The sequence below is a fragment of the Mobula birostris genome, chromosome 11 (assembly GCF_030028105.1).
Source record: "Mobula birostris isolate sMobBir1 chromosome 11, sMobBir1.hap1, whole genome shotgun sequence".
Classification (NCBI taxonomy): domain Eukaryota; kingdom Metazoa; phylum Chordata; class Chondrichthyes; order Myliobatiformes; family Myliobatidae; genus Mobula; species Mobula birostris.
The window spans coordinates 18596797-18618880 of NC_092380.1; the positions used below are offsets into that span (position 1 = coordinate 18596797).

Here is a 22084-nt window from a genome sequence, read left to right on the forward strand (position 1 = left end):
CTGCGGAAAGCGGGGGGGGGGGGCGGGGGGATGTATGCTTAGTGGTGGGATCCCATTGGAGGTGGCGGAAGTTTCGGAGAATAATATGTTGGACCCGAAGGCTGGTCGGGTGGTAGGTGAGGACCAGGGGAACCCTATTCCTAGTGGGGTGACGGGAGGATGGAGTGAGAGCAGATGTGTATGAAATGGGGGAGATGCGTTTGAGAGCAGAGTTGATGGTGGAGGAAGGGAAGCCACTTTCTTTAAAAAAAGGAGGACATCTCCCTCGTCCTGGAATGAAAAGCCTGATCCTGAGAGCAGATGCGGCGGAGACGGAGGAATTGCGAGAAGGGGATGGCCTTTTTGCAAGAGACAGGGTGAGATGGACGTCTTTTTGTTCTGAGGTTGCGCCCTCTGGTCCGAGGCTCCCCCACGATAAGAAACGCAAGCATGATTATGTATGGAATAATCTGTCTGGATGCACGTGAGTAAAATTTTCTCCCTGGAAACAACACTGTATATGACAATAACAAACCAATTCTAATCAGATTACAGACTCAGCCCAGGTAGAGATAAGGTTAACTGGGAATAGCTTGATTACACATACAGTATTGATATAGTGCTGATATTGCTGAATACCCCAGGAATTCAGCAAGTCAGGCAGCACCTATGGAGGAAAATAAAGAGTCATTTCAGGCCGAGACCCTTCATTGCGCATGTTACTCAAGCTTTCCCGTTCAGCGTCCTCTTTCCCTGCTATCAGCAGGCTTCGACTCTGAAGAACGGCGAGCAGATTCCGTCGTTTCGCCCCGCTGAACAAACGGGGGGGGGGGGGGCGTGGTCAGTCCCGGTTCGGTACAGAACCCAGATTCTTCCGCAGTGTGTGTCAGAGCCACGGCCACGGCTCGCTGTTTGTCCCACCCGAACTGGCTGAGTGAAGTGCGGGCGGTCACCCGGCAGCCTGCTGCTACCTGCGCACAATCGCACCTGGCAGTCAGCGAGGCAAATGTCAGACCCGCACCATCTGGCGATTGTGTTGTGCAGGGAAGGGGACAAGAGACATTGCATCAGAGAGGGGAAAGTCCTCCTTATCGGCACACAAGCCTCTGGTTATCAGCAGCAAATTAAGACAATTAGCAACGTGAATCAGCGTCCAAATATCCCCATGCACATTCGCGAGTCCCTGTGGCTGGAATGCGTGACTCATCCACACCTGGTTCCACAGGAACAGCCATTACCACAAACAGCCGTTTATTATACTTCATAGAAACTTTTACAACTTTAAATATATAAATAATTAGTCTATGTTTAACTTTAAAAACAGTTGAGATTCAATATTTACAGCAGTAACCTAGCAATCCTCTCTGCATCATTGACCTCGATCCAGGCACCACCTGCGATCTCAATTGAACAGCGATCGATCTCCGCGGTCTGCCCCAGTGTTGCCTCCTGCACCGGCTGTAGCACCGGCGGGTCTCCGGTCCCTGAAGTGCGTAACCAAGCAGGAGGAGGCGGCGGCAGCAGTCGGGTGGAGAACGTGGCAGCAACCCCCCCACCCCCACCCCCGCCTCGGGCTCACTCTCTCTCGCTCCGTCCCCGACCCGTTTAACGCTGATACATCATAAGCCCAGGAGTCGGGGCAGCAAGTCTGGGCGGGGCAGAGAGTCACAGAACCGAGCCGACACATTCCCAGTCAGGGATAGGGGGAGCAGGGAGCTGGGCTCCATCTCTGTCCGGGAGGTGGAGAGGAGGCTCCAATCCCGAGGGAACCTGGGATCTGTGCGGTTGCCTTTGGAGAGGGGCTCCTGACCAGTCTGGAATCTGCCGGAAAGGAACTGCCAGAGCACCTCTCGAAATACCACACGAACTGGCAAAGCCAGCCAGTAGCAGGAGGACTGGCCTCCTGTTCTCTTCAGTCAGCGCACAGAAACGAATATTAAATGTCAAACATTAACAGAGAAAAGCACAATATACAGTGCAAAGAGCTAAGTCTCAAAACGGTCTCCAGCAGAAGCCAGCTTGCCTCAGCCCTACGGCCAACACAATGCCGTTTGGCTCCAGTCTTTGCTCAATAAAATCCAGTGGTCGTTACTTAGAAAACATTTGCTGAAAGTCAATATTTTGGTCTTTAGTGCACAGTGGTGTTGGATTCGTCCCTTTACACAAAAAGCACGTTGTTCCCAGAGGGCGTCGTATTATTTCCCGTTGGCTGCGTAAAGCAGGTCTGCCTTGGAAATGCAGCATCACATCGTCGGAGAAGATATCTACAGAGAGAGAAAGAAACCGGGAAGAGTGAGTGCCTTACCATTGAAACTCCGCTCAAGCTGCTTGCCAAATCCTCCACACGCTCCCCCACCTGCCCCAGTCCTAGTCCACGCTCTGAGGTGGAAAGAGTGTACGGGAGATCCACTGGCCCGGAGTAAGACACTGAGGGAGGTTGCGCGGGTTGGAGCTTCTTCCATCGGTTTGAACGGAAAATCCTACAGAAGGCAGTGGATGCTGTTCAGAGCATCACGGGTAGAGCTCTCCCCGCCATCGAGCGCACTTACATGGGGTGCTGTCACAGAAAAAAGTGCCACCCATCATAAAGGACCCCGCCGCCCAGGACGTGCTCTCTTCTCGCTGGTGCCACCAGGAAGGTGTTACGGGAGCCTCAGGACCCACACCACCAGGTTCAAATGATTACCCCTCAATCATCAGGCTTTTGATAACTTCACTCAGTTTCACCTACCCCATCACTGAACTGTTCCCACAATTTACAGGCTCACTTTCAAGGACTCTTCATCTCATATTCTCAATATTTACTGCTTATTTATTATTTTTTTCTTTATGGAGTATGCGTGCACAAGGTTGAATCTCAGTGTTGTATATGACGTCATAGATGCACTTTGATAATAAATTTACTTTGAACTTTGAGAATGAGATGTACAAAATCATAAAGGGTACAGAGAGAGTTAATGAACACAGTCTTTATCCCCAGGGTTAGGGAATCTAGAACTAGAGAGGATAGATTTAAGATGAGGGGGAGAAAGTTAATAAGAGCCTGGGTAATGTTGTCACGTAAAGTGTGGACAGTGTATGAAAGAAGCTGCCGGTGGAAGTGGGTTAAGGTAGGTACATTAACAACATTTAAAAGGCTCTTGACATGGGTAGGAAAGGCTCAGAGCTGGGGTTCTCAACCTTTATGTCAAGGACCCCTACCATTAACCAAGGGGTCCACAGACCCAAATTGGGACGTTTGGTTTAGAGGAACATGGGCAAATGGGATTCGCTTGGAAGGGAATCCTGGTCAGCATGGACAAGGCGGGCCGAAGGGCTTGCTTTCATGCTGTATGACTGACTTTCCTCCCTCCCACTGTTCAAAACTTCAAAGTAAGTTTACTATCCAAGTACACATTACAAAATGCTGCTGAGATTTGTTTCATTGCAGTAATTACAGGGAACAAAGAAATACAATAGAATTTTATAAAAACAAGATACAAAGACTAGTAAACACAATATAGAAAAGACAAAACTATGTAATCAAAAATAATACACAGAACATGAGACGTAAAAAGTTCTTAAAAGTGAATCTGTAGTTCATTGAAGCAGTTCTTAGTGGTTAACCATACTAGTTCAGCAACCTGACAGTTGAAGGGTAATAACTGTTCCTGAACCTGGTGGTTTCGGACCTAGGCTGCCAGTAGTAGTGGTTTTTTATTTGTTATGTACCATGTCATAAGACATGGGTGATCATGGTCTTTCTCAGCAAATTTTTCTGTAGAAGTTTTTTTGCTATTGCTTTCTTCTGAGCAGTGACGCCAACCAGTATCAATACTCTTCAGAAATGGTCTGCTTGCTGTCAGTGGTCGCACAACTAGGACTTGTAATATGCACCAGCTGCTCATACGACCATCCACCTCCTGCTCCACGTGACCCTGATCAGGATGGTGGGGGGGGGGCGGGGTTAGGCAGCTGTTACACCTTGCTCAAGGGTGACCTGCAGGCTAGCAGAGGGAAGGAGCACCTTAAACCTCCTTTGGTAGAGACGTTTCTCCACCCAGTGATGGTAGTAGTGAGAAAAGGGGCAGGTCTGGATGCTGGGGGTCTTTGATGATGGAAGCTGCTTTCACGTGGCACAATTCAGACCTTTGGGCATTCTGTCCCCAAGCCCCATTCACTCACCATCCCCCTTGTCCAGAGAGGGAGAGTGTGGTGCTCAGAGCTCCCCACCTGAATCTCGAGGCTTGCTATGTTTGGTGGAATCCTTCCTCCCCAGCAATGTGTTTGGACGTCCGATGTTTCCGCTTTTTGCTGCGGTACTTGCGGGCCCGGACTACGGTGGGCGCTTGAGAGACCAAGGACCCTGACGGGAAGAGATGTGCGTCAGACTCCAAATCTGCAAAAGCCCCCTCCGAGCAACTTGTCCTACTCACCGAACCTACATTTACTAGGAAGAGGGAAGACTCCTGGCTTCGTCGCTAGAGCAACTGCAACCCAGATACTGACTAGCCAAACCCTAGATGCCCACAGACCAAGCCCCAACCACCCATGGACCAAACCAAAGATCAACACGAGATGACCACTGGCCAACGCCAGGCACCCACCAGCCAAACACAGGTCAACTTGTGATCCTCCCAAACATTCAAGTAATTCCAACCCACCTCCGACACCCATTGCCCAGAGATAAAACAGGATGCGGTCGTCTAAGCTGGAAAACACAGACTCTTGGCAGATGTCCATTGTTAAACCAAACATAACACAAGGACCCATCATCTATCCGCCTACTGAACCCTCTAACTACCGATTTTTGGTCGCAGAGACTCGGTGTAAGTTGAGATTGTTGGATGCTCACCTTCTCTCCCCTGAGAGTCTGCATACTGAGCTGCAGTCATGCACTTGCACGCCACGTGATCGAGTAACACCACCTCCACCATCTTGATCACGCTGCTCTTCCGCCGGTACACCTGCTTCCTGACCTGAGGGATGCAAGGACAATTCAAGCAGGGTTGTCACCCAGTCTGAGCACACAGCAAGCTTGCCCATCCATGGTTGAAAGTCTACAAGAAATTTCATCCCGAGGACCTTTGTCCGAAAACTTTAGGAGCAAGGCACACCTTTGCCATAAATGTAGACTGAGCCCAACCCATTCAGCACAGCTCGATAAACGACACTCACTCACAGTGCCAGCCCCCAGTCTCAGCATTCCCCACCAACCCTCGTTGATTAATTGTGGAAAAATGCTGGGAATTTCCTGGGCCAGTAGGACTGACCTCTGACCCATGTGCACATTTAGCTCGGGCTATTTTTAGATAGCTGATCGGGGAGGGCCAAGAGGTGAGGGAGCCACAGAGGCACTCGTCTGGGTCACAGCTCCCCAACTGTCAGCGCACACAAGGACTTGGAGCAGCAGCCGGCCATTCAGCCCTTCAAACCTATCCCACCATTCAATAGAATCATATGTACCATGGAGAGCATTGTGACAGGCTGCATCACCATCTGGTATGGGGGTGGGGGGGGGCTACGGCACAAGATTGAAATAAGTTGCAGAAACTTGTAAAGTTAGTCAGCTCCATCATGGATACTGGCCTCCGTAGTATCCTAGACACTGCCAAGAAATGGTGCCTGAGAAAGGTGGTGTCCATTATTAAGGTCCACCACCACTCAGGACATGGTCTCTTTTTATTGTTACCATCGGGAAGGAGGTACAGGGGCCTGAAGGCTCACACTCAGCGATTCAGGAACAGCTTCTTCCCCTCTGTCATCTGATTTCTGAATGGATCCATAGACATTACCTCACTATTTTTTTTTTAATTTGTTTTTTTTGCATTACTTATTTTAACTTAGCTATTAAAAAAAATATACATACATATACACACACATAATGTAATTCAGGTTTTTCCTCTATATTTATCATGTAGTTCATTGTTCTTCTGCCATAAAGTTGCAAATTTCACGACATATGCCGGTGATATTAAATCTGATTTTGAATAATCTGTCCTAGACTCCATCTCCACTTCTGGGACGTTTCCTCAAAGCCCTCAAGTATTTGATCTTCCATAAAACAACAATCCACTTCCCTTTTGAGGTGGTGACGATCTCACTTCTGCAAATCTTAGAGATAGGGCCTTCCAGAGGTTCACCGCCAATCCGAGAAGAAATCTCTGCACAACTCCGGTTTAAAAAACTGTCCCTGTCCCCTTACCTTATCCCTCTCACGTGAGATCCGCCAGAAAAAGCGGGATCTCCTGGTGGCCACCCCAGTTTAACTCTACTTCCCATTCCGATATGTCAGTCCACGGCCTCCTCTACTGTCGCAATGAGGCCACACTCAAGTTGGAGGAGCAACACCTTTTATTCCGTCTGGATAGGTTCCAACCTGATGGCATGAACATTGACTTCTCGAACTTCCAGCAAATGCCTCCGTCCCTTCTCACAACTAACCTCCTTACCTGCCCCATCTTCTCCTGCTGCTCCTCCCCCTTCCCTTTCTTCCAATAGCCTGGCCTGCTGAGTTCCTCCAGCATTTTGAGTGTGTGTTTGTGTGTATGTTGCTTTGGATTTCAATCATCTGCAGATTTTTTCACTTGTGATCCTCCCACTAATGTTGTGCTCCCTTAAGATTTCATTTTTCAGTAAGAACACCTCTTATTTTCCTAAACACTAAAGAATAGGTTTCTAATTTCTTCTTAACACTCCTGATAGATCAGGAATTAGCCAAGTGAATCTCTTTTGGTCTGCCTCTTAAATAAGATGACCAGAACCATGGACAATACTTTGGCTGTGACCATTCTATCAACAAGTGTACTCTTGTAACAATACTCCCCAATTTCAAACTTCTCGCAGTAAGATACGGATCTTTGTACTTTGTTAATCTAACATCTCTTTCCATTTTGACATCTGTGCCAAGGTTCCTGGTACTGAAGCATATGACCTCAGTTTCCTAATTTAAACTTCTCACCCACTCAAACTACTGATCAATATCCGGTTGCAGAATGCAAACGTCCCCAATGTTGCTTGCTCTTTCACCTATTTTTGTGTCTTCAGCAGATTTGGAGGGCTTCTAGTTTGCAATCTCCTCCAGGTCATTAATATAAATAGTGAATAACTGAGGGCCAAGAGTTGATCGGTGGGGTGGGTGGAGGGAACTCCACCAGTCACACCCGTCCAGCCTGAAAAAGACCCGTTTGCTGACACACTTCCCCCTGACATCACAGGCTCTTATCTTCTCCACCTGCCTCTCCCTATTCACCTTCACCGGTCAGCCATGATCCTGGCACTGGGTCGCTGAGCTCTCTCAGTCCCCTGCCCAAAGCCTGTCACCAACCCTGACCCTGCCCGAACTCCAAGCTCCCTGTCCACCCCCCCCCCCCACCAAGTCAAGCACGGTGGGGAGCATTCTGACTGGTTGCATCACGTCCTGGCGCGAAGGCTCCAACCCACAGGATCGAGGGAGGCCACAGATGGTTGGAAGCTCAGCCTTCTCCAACACTCCACAATCCTCCTGGCCATCGAGGACACCTTCAAAAGACAGTGCCTAACGGAGGTGTGGGCATGTGGCCAAGTGGTTAAGGCATTGGACTAGCTACCTGAAGGTCGTGAGTTCGAACCCCAGCCGAGGGAACGTGTTGTGTCCTTGAGCAAGGCACTTAATCACACGTTGCTCTGCGACGACACCGGTGCCAAGCTGTATGGGTCCTAATGCCCTTCCTTGGACAACATTGGTGTCGTGGAGAGGGGAGACTTGCAGCATGGGCAACTGCCGGTCTTCCATACAACCTTGCCCAGGCCTGCGCCCTGGAGAGTGAAGACTTTCCAGGCGCAGACCCATGGTCTCGCAAGACTAACGGATGCCTTTACTTTAAGGAGGTTCTATTATTAAGGAACTTCACCATCTGGAACATGCCACTTCTCACTTCCACCACTGGAGAGGAGCTGCAAGAGCCCAAAGCCACACACGAAGTGGTTTAGGAAAAGCCTCTCCTCCACTATCAGATTTCTTAATGGTCCCTGTAACTATGAATACTTTCTCACTATTCCTCTTCTTCACTGTTTACTTGTATTGCATCTTCCCATAATTTTATATCGTGTTGTACCACTAGCACAAAACAATAAATGACATTCGTAGGTCAGTGATAATAATTATTATTGCCACCACTGAATCTCTACCACACTACCCTCCTCCCAGCCAAGCCCTCGACGTCCAGAATCCTCCGCAAAGCCCCAGTGCACCAACAAATCCCAGCACGTGACATAACACCCCAGCTGCACAGATCTTTGGCCGCCCAGCCCCCCCCCAGCATCCCGCCACCGATGGAGCCCAGCCCTCACCCCCACAGCCAGTCCTCACCTTCACTCGTCGCTTCTGTACCTGGGTGGGCTGGCACTTGTAGATCCTGGAGTTGCAGCAGCCCGAGCAGCGCTGAACCTCCACGCAGCTCGGCCACAGGTAGAAGTTGGCCCTGGTGGGGTCCACCATGCCCCGCGTTATCTCCACCACCTCCGGCCGGACCTTGCACTCGGCTGGCTTGGCCATTTCCACCTCTGGCAGAGACAGGAATGGGTGGACAGGGTCACCAGTCAGCTGGGCCTCAGGCACTCTCCCCCTCCCTCAATTGGACAAGGCAGGCTGACCCCCTACCCCCACACTGCCTCACTGAGCACCATGACAACACCACCTTCACCTGGGACATCTCCTCTTCATCAGGAAGAGACATGGAGGTTTAAGAACATTTTAAGGACAGCTTCTTCCCCCTTCATCATCATTTTTCTGAACCGTCCATGAACATCACCTCAGTATCTTGCGCTAATAATCTGGCAGTTTATAGTCATTTTTATGGTTCGCATTGTACTGCCACTACAAAACAAATTTCACAATGTATAACTGTGATCTTGGGAATGAAAGGGTTAACATACGTTACTATCTACCTACGAGGAGTGATCTAGGGCTCCAGGCCTGTACTCACTGGAGTTTGGAAGAATGAGGGGAGATCTCATTGAAGCCTGTCGAATATTGAAAGGACTGGGTATGTGGAGAGGATGTTTCCAATTGTGGGAGAGTCTGGGACCAGGATAGAAAGATGTCCCTTTAGAACAGCGAGGATGAATTTCTTTAGCCAAAGGGTGGTGAATCTGTGGAATTTATGGCCAATTTTTTAGGTATATTTAAAGCAGATGTTGATAGGTTCTTGACTGGCAAGAGTGCTAAAAGCTGGAGAATGGGGTTGAAATGGAAAATAAATCAACCATGATTGAATGGTGGAACAGACTCGATGGGCTGAGTGGCCTAATTCTGCTCCTATGCCTTATGATAATAAACCTGATTCTGAAATCAAAAAGAGGGAAGGTCAGGGCAGGCATGGACATTTGACCCTGTCAGCTTAGACCAGGAGCTCCCAACACTTTTAATGCCATGGACCAATGCCATTAAGCAAGGGGTCCATGGACCACAGGATGAGAAGCCCTAGCTTACAGTCATTAAGGTGAGAGGATGAAGGTGTTGTGGCAGCCCCTGGCTTCAGGTACCACTGGGATGGCACTGATACACCAGAGCTTGGGGTATCTATGGGAGGGGTTGCAGGGGAGGGGCGAGGACAGGAAGGGAGCAGACTATGAAAAGGAATATTTTAACTGGAGACTGGGGACATGACATAGGGACTGTTAATGGACTCGCAATGGAAACAGTCCGGAGCACAAGTTCAAGTCCCACCTTTGCAGCTAAATTTGGGATGGTTGGAGTCGACTAACTGCAAACTAATTTGGTACCAGTGACCAGAAACCGAAGAGGTCGATGCTGGAAAAACTAGTGTGGCTTATGACTAACGTCCATCAGATAACGAGCTGGTCGATAACTCCAGGCCCATAACGTGGTTGACACTTCGCCTCCCCCTCATTCAGGGGAAATTAGGGACACACGACAAACATCAGCACTGTGAATCACTAAACCCAAGTGGGTGTGGGTGGAGATGAGTTGGCATGGATTAGGATCAATCAACCCCCAGTTACTTACACCTCTGTCCGCAGACTCCCATTCTTTCAAACCCTCAGATTCCTCCCACTCCTCGCGTGTTAACCGTATCCTGCTTATGACCCTCTCTAATATTTCCGTGTTGCTTTCCTCCCGACCCCTTACTACCTATCTAGCGATGCAGCGTGAAGTAGGTGCTTCCACCCCTCTGAGCCACACTGCCCCAGCAACCTCACAGCCCTGATCACCCCTAACCTAATCACAGGACAATTTAATAGGTTTCAATAGGTACATTTAATGCCAGAGAAATGTATACAATATACATCCTGAAATTCTTTTTCTTCACAAATATCCACAAAAACAGAGGGATGCCCCAAAGAATGAATGACAGTTAAATGTTAAAACCCTTAAGTCCCCCCCAGCTCCCCCTCCCACACATAAGCAGCAGTAAAGCAACGACACCCCCTCTCCCCACCAGCAAAAAAGCATCAGCACCCTCCACCAAGCACTCAAGCATCAATAAAGACACAGACTCGCAGTAGTCCAAAGACTACTCGTTCACCCGGTAATTTGACATACCACAGGCTCTCTCAATCCCTAATAAGGGGAAAACAGGTGTTCCCTTTTTTTTTTTTTGCAATGACTAATTAATCTATCCGGTACATCTTTGGACTGTGGAAGGAAACCAGGGCACTTGGGGAAAACCAGCAGGAAGGACGCACAAGATCCTTATGGGACCGCCCTGGGACTGAAGTCTGAACTGAATTCTGGACTGCTCTGCACTGGGTTAGCATCATACTAACTGCTACGCCACCATGCTAGCCAACTGGTGGCCATGTTTCCAGCTATCAAAGCCCCAATCATGGGAATTTCCTCTTTAAGTGCCTTCTTCCTGACGACCGCACTCCCGTCTGACCCTGACTACTAGTACCCCAGCACCCCTGGGCCCCTGACGAACTACTCGTGCGGCAAGCATCACAGCCTCCACTTGGGCCACCGGTCACCCCGGCCAGGTAACAATAGACTGGAAACGTTTGCCAAAACGCACCGCGGCGGCCTGGCGGTTTGCCCGACGCCATCACAGATCAGGGTGTTCCGGAGTTTAAGAGTTGAATTCCGGCGCTGTTCCATAACGAATTCCCTGTGGAATGCATGAAATGGCCTACACCGTGTTGAATTGCCAAATAAGTAAATATGGCCCTAGGCAATTGTTACAGAAACACCCCTTACCTGTACTACGGGTCACACGCACCACTCTTGCACGATCACCTTCGTTTACGGACACCAAACCAAGGTCGTCAGAATTATTGATGTCCGTGTCTGAAACCAAGCACAAGCTGGTTACCATCCACACCAGTCTAGAAATTATATATTAAAAAGTTATTCACTTTTCAGGTCAGTTGAAGACTAACGTAAATTATTTTCACCTCGTCCTTCAAATTAGAAAAGCGGAATGGTGTTATATTTTATTCCGGATGTTAACTCTCCATTTCCCTCCCCTGGCGCTGCCCGACTCACCGAGTTCCTCCAGCACCTCATTTTTTGCCTGCTAGATCTAATTTTCTTAACTGCCTGTGGGAGTTAATGCAGGAAAGCTGACGAAAGTAATGAAATTTGGCCACACAGGCCATTTCCAAAGGGTTGAGGGCTCTGTAATAGATCAGAGGAGCTGAGTGGTCGCCTCCTGTGATAGCTCAGAGGGGTTGAATGGCCACCTCCCATTCACATCTCATTGCCCTTTGCATTGGCATGGAGATAAGAAAGTGAGAGCTTTAAGAGCATCTGAAAGTTGAAAATTCCAGGGCTCATGCCACAAGGTTGAGGGAACAGCTGCAGGTTAAGAAGTGGAGAGGTGCTCACGAAGGCAATGTCCGAAGCCCGTGAGAAGACAGTTTCCGTAGCTGACTTCCAGAGCTAATTCTAGCCTCTTCGTGATCCAATTACCACAGTGTGCTGGCCCAGGAGCTGGTTACCACAGCTGGTGTCTTGAAGTCACTATCAGTAACAGCCTTCCGCTGAATCCAGATCATTTAATACACATCTTCCAACAGAGGGATAAAAAGTGTGAAATGCCAGGGATAACTCATTTTACCTCCATAATGACATGGCTTTGGAGAGATCACACATCTTGGGTCAGCAGCTGAATACCGAATGGGATTAGGGACCTGACTGGGGTTGTCAACGTGGCCCGGTTCCCAAAATGTTGTCCGCCAGGAATCATCCAACACCTCATTTAACCTGGGAACCACTGACAGCGGCAGGCACCGGCACTTCAGGCAGAGGGATGCACCAACTTCACGCTGCTGTTGCCTCTCTGTTGTAGTGTTGTCCCAGCTGTGGCCACTCAGCCCATCAGATGTGATCTGTACTATCCACCAAACAAAAATCTACCTGTCTCAGTGTAAGTCTTTAATCAAAAGACAAGGTTCGAGCTTTCAGGTGGAGAGATCCTGAGAGCCGGTTATAGGAAAAAACAGAGCAGAATTGTTTCCTTGGGCAACAGAGCTCAATGGAAACTCTCAGGGGATCAGGCAGCATCTGCGGACGGAGTAACATGTTAAAATGTGAGTTCTCATCAGTACTGTGTTGACTCGAAAGCTCATCCGCCTGAAACTCTAAACCTGCCTAATCCACTGATTATTTCCAGCTCTTTTTGCTTTTATTTCAGTATTCTGGCATCTGCAGGATTTTTTTTTTCTGTTCATCAGAAGCAGCGAGTTGAGGGAATGTTTACAAGCTCTGCCTTTCTATCCATTCCATTCTCCTTCCCTGATCCAACAATCAAATTCAATCCTTAATTTTGGCAACAACTTTGCTTCAGTCACGAACCTGGTGATAGACACCACAGTCTCACAGCTCTGAATGTGGGAAGATTCCTCCTCCTCCTCCTGCTCAATTTCAATATCTCCTATACAAACATTCTCTCTAATGATCACCCAGTCCACGGAATGTATGACACGGGTAATACCTTGTTACTCTTTCTGAATTTAAACACCTGTCCCCTTGGCCTGTAATCAGGATGTTTCAACAAACATCAATTTTCTCTCTCATCAGCTCACAGAGGAAGTTGCAAAGTTGGTCAAAATAAATTCTTACCAGGAACCTAGGGGCAAAATCCCAGGGGATGCCTGCCTCAGATGAGGGGATTACAGGTTGGTTGGGGGTGGGGGGGGGGGGAGCCAGCCAGCAAATATTCCACACAAGAGCGAATTGCACTCCGGAAACGTCAGTGTGACACAGGCGCAGGATGGGATCAGGAGACAATGGGAGGTGAACGGTCATCCACTGCCACAATAATCGACCCAGTTCCTACAAAACTTCTGACACAACCGAGTCCAAAGTTCTGTCTTAGGAGTATTTTTAACAAAGAGGCGAGGGAGAAATATTAGGACAGGTGAACTAAATTTTGGTCTGGATAAGTTTAAGGACAGTACTACGGTACAGTACTGGGCACCACGGTGGCAGTTAGTGTGACATAATTACAGCTCATGGCGTCCTGGAGTTCAGAGTTTGATTCTGGTGCTGTCCACAAGGAGCTTGCAGTTCACGGGGAGAACGTACTAGGGTTTCCTCCGGATACTCCCCTTTCCTCCCACAGTTCAAAGTTCAAAGTAAAATTTACTATCAGAGTACATACATGTCACCACACACAACCCTGAGATCCTTCTTCCAGCAGGTACACTCAGTTAGAAGACGTGCCAGGTTGATTGGCCAGTGCAAGTTAGCCTGTGATTAGCCTGGTGTTAAATGGGTGGGAGGCACAGGTCACTGCATTTCTAAAATATTAAATAAGCACCAAGTAGAGGTGGGGGCCTGACAGGGATCAGGGACAGAGCCCCTGATGGAGAACTATTTAAAACTGTTGGTGCACAAAGTGACAGAACTGTGATTTGTTTAAAGTGAAGGGGTCCTCAGACCCCTCAGTTAATGGTAGGGTGTCCATGGCATAAAAAGGGTTGGGAAGCCCCAGGTGAAAGCATGATCCCCTCCCATTAAACACGCATCATAGATCCAGCTCCACATAGAATGGGTGTGTCACTCCGGCCTCACAAGGGTTAAGAGCACGGAGAAAGGATCGAGCAGACTGAAATGTTAATCGTGTCACATTTACGAAGTAGAAATGTTAATGTGAAGGTCAGACCCGCGGGCAAAAGAAAGAAACTTTGTTCATTTGAAATGTTTCAGACAATCGCAAACACAAACTCTCAGGAAACTATTCGACAAATTCCATCCTGGTCAGGACAGTTGGAATGTTAAAACAGTGCGTCTATATTTAGAAGCAGATTCATTGTATTTGAAAAACAAGAGAGAGACTGGCATTTAACAATGGTGGGACAAAACCCAGAAACATGGGCAGCCCGGCTGCCTCACGTGATGCCGCGCTGTTAGACTGTAAGGAGGCAGTGGAACCTCGCCAAAGTCATTTGGACTTCTAGACAATTCCAGGAAACACTGGGCTTTCTTAGATAGCAACTGAACTGAGGTTGCAATAGCTGGCAGACATAACAGGCAAGAATTGAAATGTCATTATGGAACTCAAAAAAAAAAGAATGCATTCAGGAGCGCTCGTAGCATGGGGAGTAGAGGAGGTCCTGACCCGTGTACACACCTCAGCGCCGCCTCTTGATCTCAAAACACAGACCACAAAAAACTCTGCAATTCCAGCTGCCATGCCAGGAGCCGCAATGGCAAGCTTATTCTCAACCCTTTCACATGCACATCTCCTCTCACCTTTATCCACTCTCAGTGCAACTCTACACGACAAGAATCTCTTCTGAAACCTCCTGCCTTCCCCACCTTCCTACTCACAAAGCCCAGGGAGCGCATGGTGTCCCCTTCCCAGCAGAGTCGTGACCTGAACAAGTAGCGGCAGATCTTGTCACCTATTCCTTCCATGGTTACCGTTGGGTATGAAGGGGACAGTGGGCCCTGGCTGCAGAGAGGAGGGATCGCACCTCTGACCCTACCTACAGAACACCTTAAGCCAGCAAAATTATCACCCTAATTCCACAGGATCCTCAAGAGGACCACAACCTTGCAGTAGGGTTTGGAGGCTCACGTGCCTCAATGACCCAGGGAGTTATGTTGGCTGGAGTCAGGGCCTCATGCTTTGGCTCTTAGTATGGTCACCCATCCCAAAGAGGTCAAAGGGTAGAGGCCAGACTAAGAGTGGTCCACTAGTCCTCCAGGTTCAGGGGTTCAGCTCAGGGCTAACAACCCTGACTGGTGAAACAAAAACTGTTATGGAAACGAAAACGAAGAATCCTTCTATATCTGTGTGGGACAGTATTCCTGGGTCTCCACCCGGGACTTGCATGACTGACAGTGAAAACCGAGCTACTGACACGACGAAGGAAGCCCTGACCACCATCAGGGACGGAGGAGCTTCATTGCTGCCCTAAATGCCAGCAGTGGAACGAGCAACATGAGTGATGCCCCAGGACCGCACAGCAACGCAGTGGAGCGGTTCGCATAACACTACCAGTGCCAACAATCTGAGTTCAATCCCGCTTCGGTCTGCAAGGAGCTTATATGTTCTCCCCACGACAGCGTGGGTTTCCGCTGGGTGCTCCGGGTTCATCCCACATTCCAAAGACATATGGTTAGGGCTGTCGCAGGCACGGCGACTCTGAACAGTCCTTGCTGGGTAGATTTGATGGGAACAATGCACTGTACTGTAGGTTTCAATGCTAATCTTCGGTTACCATTGTCCACCAATATGCTTCACACATTGCATCTCTGCTCTAAAGTGATCCAGACCCACCATATTGCTTTTAATTAATTCACAGGACATGGTGACCTCTGGCACCGCTGACCCTTACTGCCAAACTGAGGAGAAACGACCCTTCAGTTGGATTTCTTTTTTATATAAAAAAAAGCTTAAAACCGGCAGATGTCAGAAACCCGAAACAAAATCAGGGGAATGCTGCGGACACACGGTAGGACAAGCAGCACCTGTGGAAGGAGTTTCGGGCTCAGGGTCACCCGCCTGAACTATCGACTGCTTTTTGCTGCCTGACCTGTGGAATATTAAACACAAGATGTTCTGCAGATGCTGGAAGTCTGGAGCAACAAACACTAAAAGCCTGTTGACCTGTTGAGTTCCTCCAGCACTTTGTGTTTTTTTTTACATTTAACCACGTTTGCGGGTCTGGAAGTTGTAAGACGAAAGGAATCAGGTGGATTTTTCGTGTACACAATCCAGTACTGTACTATAGTCTGCCTGATGAAAGATTTCCACATGAAATTGCGACCATTCCCTTCTGCCCACAGATGCTGCTCGACCCACCCAGTCCCTTCAGATGCTCCAGATTGCAGCATTTGCAGTCTCGTGCTTCCAATAGATTTGGACTTACTCCTGCTAGCCTCCCCCCCCCCCCACTCCTAGTTTTAATTAATTACTTAAATTGAAGGTCCCCAGCTACTGTCGTCACCAGTGAGATTTGAACTCTTGCCCCTGGAGCTATAGTCTAGAACTTGGCTGTTTGCCCAGCGACTCCACTCCGCTGTCACAGCCCCGTGGATATGTTCTGCCAGGCAGCTGTGGAGTCTCCTCCACCGCAGCTTTACCCTCGCACCACCACCTTCCTCCCGTTCCTCAGTGCCCGCGCCCCGCTCCCAGCCCCTGCAGGGCACCGCTGGAATCACTTACCCAGTGTCGGATGGAAGAGGAAGCTCCGGTGTCCGTGTTCAGGAGGGATCCAGTCACCCTGCGGGAGGCGAGGAAACACGCGTGGTGAGGCAAGGTCCCAAAGTACCCACTCCCCGCTCTCACCACCCCCCCCCCCACGAGCGGTGAAAGGAGTCCAATTATCAAACCCCCCCCCCCACCCACGGGCCACTGGAATAGCCGGCAACGCCAGGTCGACCCCAGCTTCTGGTACCGTCCGTGTGGAGTTTGCAAGCTCTCCCTTATAATTCATTCAAAGGACGTGGGCTTCACAGACCGAGCAAATATTTAATTGCCCCCAGTCAGCTACCGTCAAGGTGGTGGTGGAGATCATCCTGGGGCTGCGGGTGACCCACAAAGTTATGATACCGTTTCCTTCCACGCCCCAGCACCCCCCCCCCCCCCGATTACTTGGCCTCTGTAGGGTGTTGGGGTGAGGCGGTAGCAATATGGATTGAATCGAATACAGGGAGAATTACTGGGAATGGGTTTGTTAAGAGACCTAGTATAGTCTCACCGGGCCGAATGGCCTTCTACTAGGGGTAAATGACATATCCCCGATGACCGAACTCCTCGCGGTCCAGCCCGGGTCAAACATAGACCACCCGGCGCCTGACTCACCCCACCCACACGCACTTGCATCCTGACCTCGACCCCAGCTCCCCTCCCCATCGCCCCACTCCTCTCCACCTCCTGCTCTCACCTCGGTCTCCGGCCACAGGTGCCACAAGGTGAGCAGTGCGATGCCCAAATTCATGGTCAGCCCTCGGTCCCGCTCACAGCGCAGCGCCTGACCGGCTCATCGCCCCGGGCTGCCGCCGGCTCCCTCTGCACGTTATATCCACGGAGCGCGCTCCTGCTCTGGACACTGGTCCCGACTGTCCGTTCCGTGCCTGGGTGTCACTGCGTGTACCAGACCCGCTACGTCTGTGCTGTACTCTGTATGCCTCCGTGTGTGTGTCTGCGTCCGTGCTCCTGTGTGTGCTGCACACTACACCTCAATGTATCTCTGCTACACTCTGTGTGTGTTTCTCTCTCTCCCACTTTTTTTACCTCTCTCTCTGTGACTTTGTCTTTTCTCTGTATTTCTCTTTCTGCGACTGTACCTCGGTGCCTGTCCCTGTCTGTCCGTTTTCCCTTCTCTCTGTGTCTGTGTGTGTCTCTGACAGTGACTGCGCCTGTGTGCTCCTCTATCTCTCTCTACCAGCAGCGTTAGCCTCAGCTCCCGCTTCCTTCGGCTCGCTTATATCGAGGGCTTGCTGAAGGTGTGCCAGAGGAATGCGCATGTGCCACGGGGATTCCCCACGCCGCGGCTGATCTGACGGGGAAGGTGGGGCCCTGAGGCCGAGAGAAAGCGTGCCTGGAGGGGACTCGGGCGCGACAGGTCTGGGAGGAGCGGTGAATAGAGTCTGACAGTCCGGGATGCCGCGGCGTGCGCACATGCTCTTCCTCAATGAGCTCTTTGCCTCTCAGCATTCTTGAACTGCTCACCTCTGTCCTCACACTTGGTACCCCGTGGCGCCGGTCCAGTGAATTCGCCTCGGCCTTCTGTGCCTCTCCACTGACTGTCGCCCCTCTCACCGTCCCTCAGATTCAACCAGCTTCTCACTTGTCCTGAGATGTAACTCTCTGATTCTAATTCTCCCATCTTATTCAAAAACAGGCCCTTCAGCCCATCCATACTAACCCCATTTGCCAGAAGCTGATCTCATCGTCCTAACTGATTTTCCCCCTATCAGATCCCCTCTTACTCCTTGCCTTAATCCTATGCCTTCTGGTTTTCAACGTTATGGGAGAAAGTTTCTCACTGTCCATCTTCTCTATGCCCCTCTCAGCCTAAAGGAAAACAAAGCCAGCCTATCCAGTCCCTCCTCGTAACTGACACTTTTCATCCCAAGTAACATCTTGGTAGATCTCCCCTGCACCCTCTCCATGTATTCATGTCCCTCCTATAGTGTAGTGACCAAATCGGCTCCAGCCGTGGGCTTACAGAGTTGTATTGTGACTTCTTGTATTCCATATCCAATGAAGGCAAGTATCCTCCCTTTTCTTGCCTCTTTCGCCACCTTACCTACCTGTGCCCCCAGCTCTAGGAACTTGTAGATGTACACGATGGCCCCTCTGTCTCCCTATACACATTGGAACATACAATTCATTGTGAATGTCCTATCCCAAAATGTATTACCTCACACATCAGGGTTAAATTCCATCTGCCTTGTGTTTCTTTGACACTTAATGAATTTTAAACTCAGGATCAGCAGATTTCCTGTCAACAGCAGGTGTTGGGGGGGGGGGGGTTAGGCAGATGGGATGGTAGAATGGACCCACAAGGCGATGGGGTTTACACCCCAACATTGAGGACGTTTTCAAAAGGTGATGCCTGAAAAAGCTGGCATCTGTCATTAAGGCCCGTGTCACCCAGGACATGCTCTCTTCTAACTACTGCCATCATGGAGGAGGTACAGGAGCCTGAAGACACACACTCAATGTTTAGGAACAGCTTCTTCCCCTCTGCCATCAGATTTCCGAACGTGCCATCTCATGAACACTACCTCACTATTTTTGCTGTATTTATTTAATTAATTGTTTAAAATATGTATTTATTATTGTAATTTATAGTTTTTACAGTTTGCTCTGTACTGCTGCCACAAAATAACAAATTTCACAACATACTGTAAAATCAGTGATTCTGATCTGTTCCAGTGACTAAATATCCACACCTCTCTGCCCTTCCTCTTTTTCTATTCCTGCACTATTTTAATTCTTTATCTCCTGCCGCCCACGTGTGATGCCTTACTTATTTACTCAAGCCCATCACCCCTACTGGACAGCAGCTCGCCAGAGTAATCTGTCCAAAGCCAATCTTTCAAGCTGCCCCAGGTGTAGCCCAACTTCGGAGATCCTTCCTCTCCTACAGATGAAGTTTCCAGAGATTCTGCTGGCATTTCTGTACAGGTTGGGGTGCTCCATATGCCCACCCCTCCTCCTTTTGCAGCTAGAGTTGGGACTGTCCATGTTAGGGTTGTTTTATGCCCTAGGTGAAAATGAATCCCACTGCATTTTCCTCAGTTACTCTCTCCGTTTCCTGCTTTCAGTTCCTCCTTCTTTGTTCATTCACTCAATCTATTCACAACTCATGCTGCTTCTTCACATTTCCAGTATCATTTTATTGTTTCTCTCTCTGTGCATCTCTATCTGTATCTGTATCTGTATCACACTCTCTGTCTCATCTCTCTCTCTCTCTCTGTCACTGCCTCTCTCTGTCTGTCTGTCTCTCTGTTTCTAAATCTCTGTCTGCCTGTCTCTGTATCTCTCATTGTCTCTCTCTTTGTCTCTCTCTCTGTTTCATCTCCCTCTGTCTCTGTATCTCTCTCTGTCACTGATCTCTCTCTCTCTCTGTCTCATTTCTTTCTCTCTCTATCTCTCTGTTTCTCTGTTTCATCTGTCTCTCGCCCTCTCTCTCTGCTGCCCTCTATCATTTCTTTCCCCTTTCGCTCTCCTCCCTGTGATCTCACAGTTTCTGTCTTTGTCCGTCATTATTTATATTCAGTATTACTGTTCATCAGTTTTGCAAGTTTCCCTGTTCCTGTCTCTGACTCTCACTATGTTTCCCTTGCTATTTCTGTCCCTTGTACAGCTCCTTATTTCCCTTTCCTCTTCTGCAACTTTATTTCCCACTTCCGCTCACTTTAACATTTTTTTGCTTCTCCATGCCACTGTCTTGCTCCTTAACAGACAATAGTTTCTGTCTCTGCCTCACTATTTCATTATCATTGTCTCTTGTTTCTGTGCCCACTTCCTCTTCGTCAGTTTCCCTCTATCCTCTCTCTTTTCTTCTCTCTGTAACATTCCCTTTATCCCTCTTTCTGCTTCTCTATCCCCTTCTCCATAATTCATCCTGGACTCTATCCCTTTCTTTCTGTCTCATGGAACAGTCGAGTACATTACAGGCCATTCAGCCCACAATGTCGTGCTGACCCTTTAACCTACTCTAAGATCGATCCAACCCTTCCCTCCCACACAGCCCTCCCGTTTCCTTTCATTCATGTGCCTAAGAGACGCTGAACTGTTCCTCATGTATCTGCCTCTCCGTAATGCGCTCCATGCCCTTACCCACTCTGAAATCCCCCTATACTTTCCTCCAATCTCCTTAGAAGTATGTCTTCCTGTATTATGGGGTTAAAAAAAACGTTGGCAATCCACTCTCTCTGTGCCTGTTACCCTCTTATGCACTTCTATCTCATCCTCCTTCGCTCCGAGTAGAAAAGTCTTGGATCGCTCGACCTATCTTCATTAGACATGCTCCTTAATCCAACAACGTCCTGATAAATCTCCTTTGCACCCTCTCTAAAGCTTCCTATAACGAGGCAGCCAGAACTGACCCCAAAATCCCTCTGTTCCACCACAACTGCTAGAAACCTTGCCGTTAACCGTATACTCTGCCTTCAGGTTTGACCGTCCAAAGTATAGTCTAATCATGTGATCTAATCAAAGTTTTATAGAGTTGCAATAGTACCTCGAGGCTCTTGAACTCAATCGCTGACTTCTGGACCACCCTATCAACTTGCACAGCAACTTTGAGGGATCTGTGAACGTGGAACCCAGTGTCCCTCTGTTCCACCACACTGCTAAGAATCTCACCGTTAACCGTGTACTCTCCCCTCGGGTTCGGCCGTCCAAAGCTGTCGCTTCACACTTCTCTGGATGGAAGTCCATTCTGGAGGCCTTTTGGGAGAGAGGGTACTGTCCTGCATCCTACAGCTCGACAATGCTCTAATATAACCATGGTGCATCTCCACCACGTCTGACGATGGCGGCAGGTCTGTGCGGGAGAGTTTTTAAAGTGGAAAAGCTGTTGCACTGGGGCAGGTCCACTCTCTTGACCTCAGAAGTCTGGCTCCAAATGTCACAAACTGGGGTCTTCCTTGGTTGCAGTGGATGGCCATGACGTCTTCTGTGCCTTGACAAGCCCTTTGCTCTCCACGGAACGTTGCAATACGCCTTCCTAGCCGTTGGATCTCATCCGCCCTGTCTGCCAGAACTGACTTTGTACATTAGAACAAGCATGTCTCTAGCTCACCAGGGTATAAATCAACCCTCGCCTGGTCTAGCCTGCCTGTTGAAGTGGTGTACCGGGGTGTGGCCACTGTCCCATGCATACAGGTACTTGGAGCCACAGGTGAGAGTTGAGTGTCCGGTGGGGACCGAAGGTGAATGAGCTGCTCTGGAATGGACACGATAAGCCCCCTCAGCAGATGTGCTACCCCTCCCTGCACACCCCATACACCCCTCTAATTAACTACTTTATTGCTTTTCCTGTGAATATTTTTTAATGCATACACTCTTAAGGCCTTAGTTGAGATACCCATGACAAGTCCGTGCCTGACGTGATCTTTCTTGCTCCCTGTTGTATTGTGAACAAAGTCATCGGAGAGGGACTGAAGCTAGTGGTTTATTGAGTAAAAACGAGCCGCAGGCCTATTGAGACC

General features: G+C 49.1%; 1 protein-coding gene across 2 annotated transcripts; it reads right to left on the reverse strand.

Moving 5' to 3' along the window:
* Positions 1–1213: 1213 nt before the first annotated feature.
* Positions 1214–17843, reverse strand: LOC140204900 (platelet-derived growth factor subunit B-like). 2 transcript variants are annotated; one of them, XM_072271828.1, is made up of 7 exons: positions 17299–17843; positions 16578–16635; positions 11156–11245; positions 8309–8502; positions 4814–4937; positions 4192–4324; positions 2155–2243 (listed from the first exon to the last, which is right to left on the reverse strand). In XM_072271828.1, the coding sequence occupies exons 1-6, from the start codon at positions 17350–17352 to the stop codon at positions 4209–4211; spliced, it is 636 nt and encodes a 211-aa protein (XP_072127929.1). In that variant the 5' UTR covers positions 17353–17843; the 3' UTR covers positions 2155–2243; positions 4192–4208. The 2 variants fall into 2 exon arrangements, with proteins under 2 accessions (XP_072127928.1, XP_072127929.1); XM_072271827.1 differs by lacking the exon at positions 4192–4324 and having other exon boundaries at positions 1214–2243.
* Between the last annotated feature and the right edge of the window lie 4241 nt (positions 17844–22084).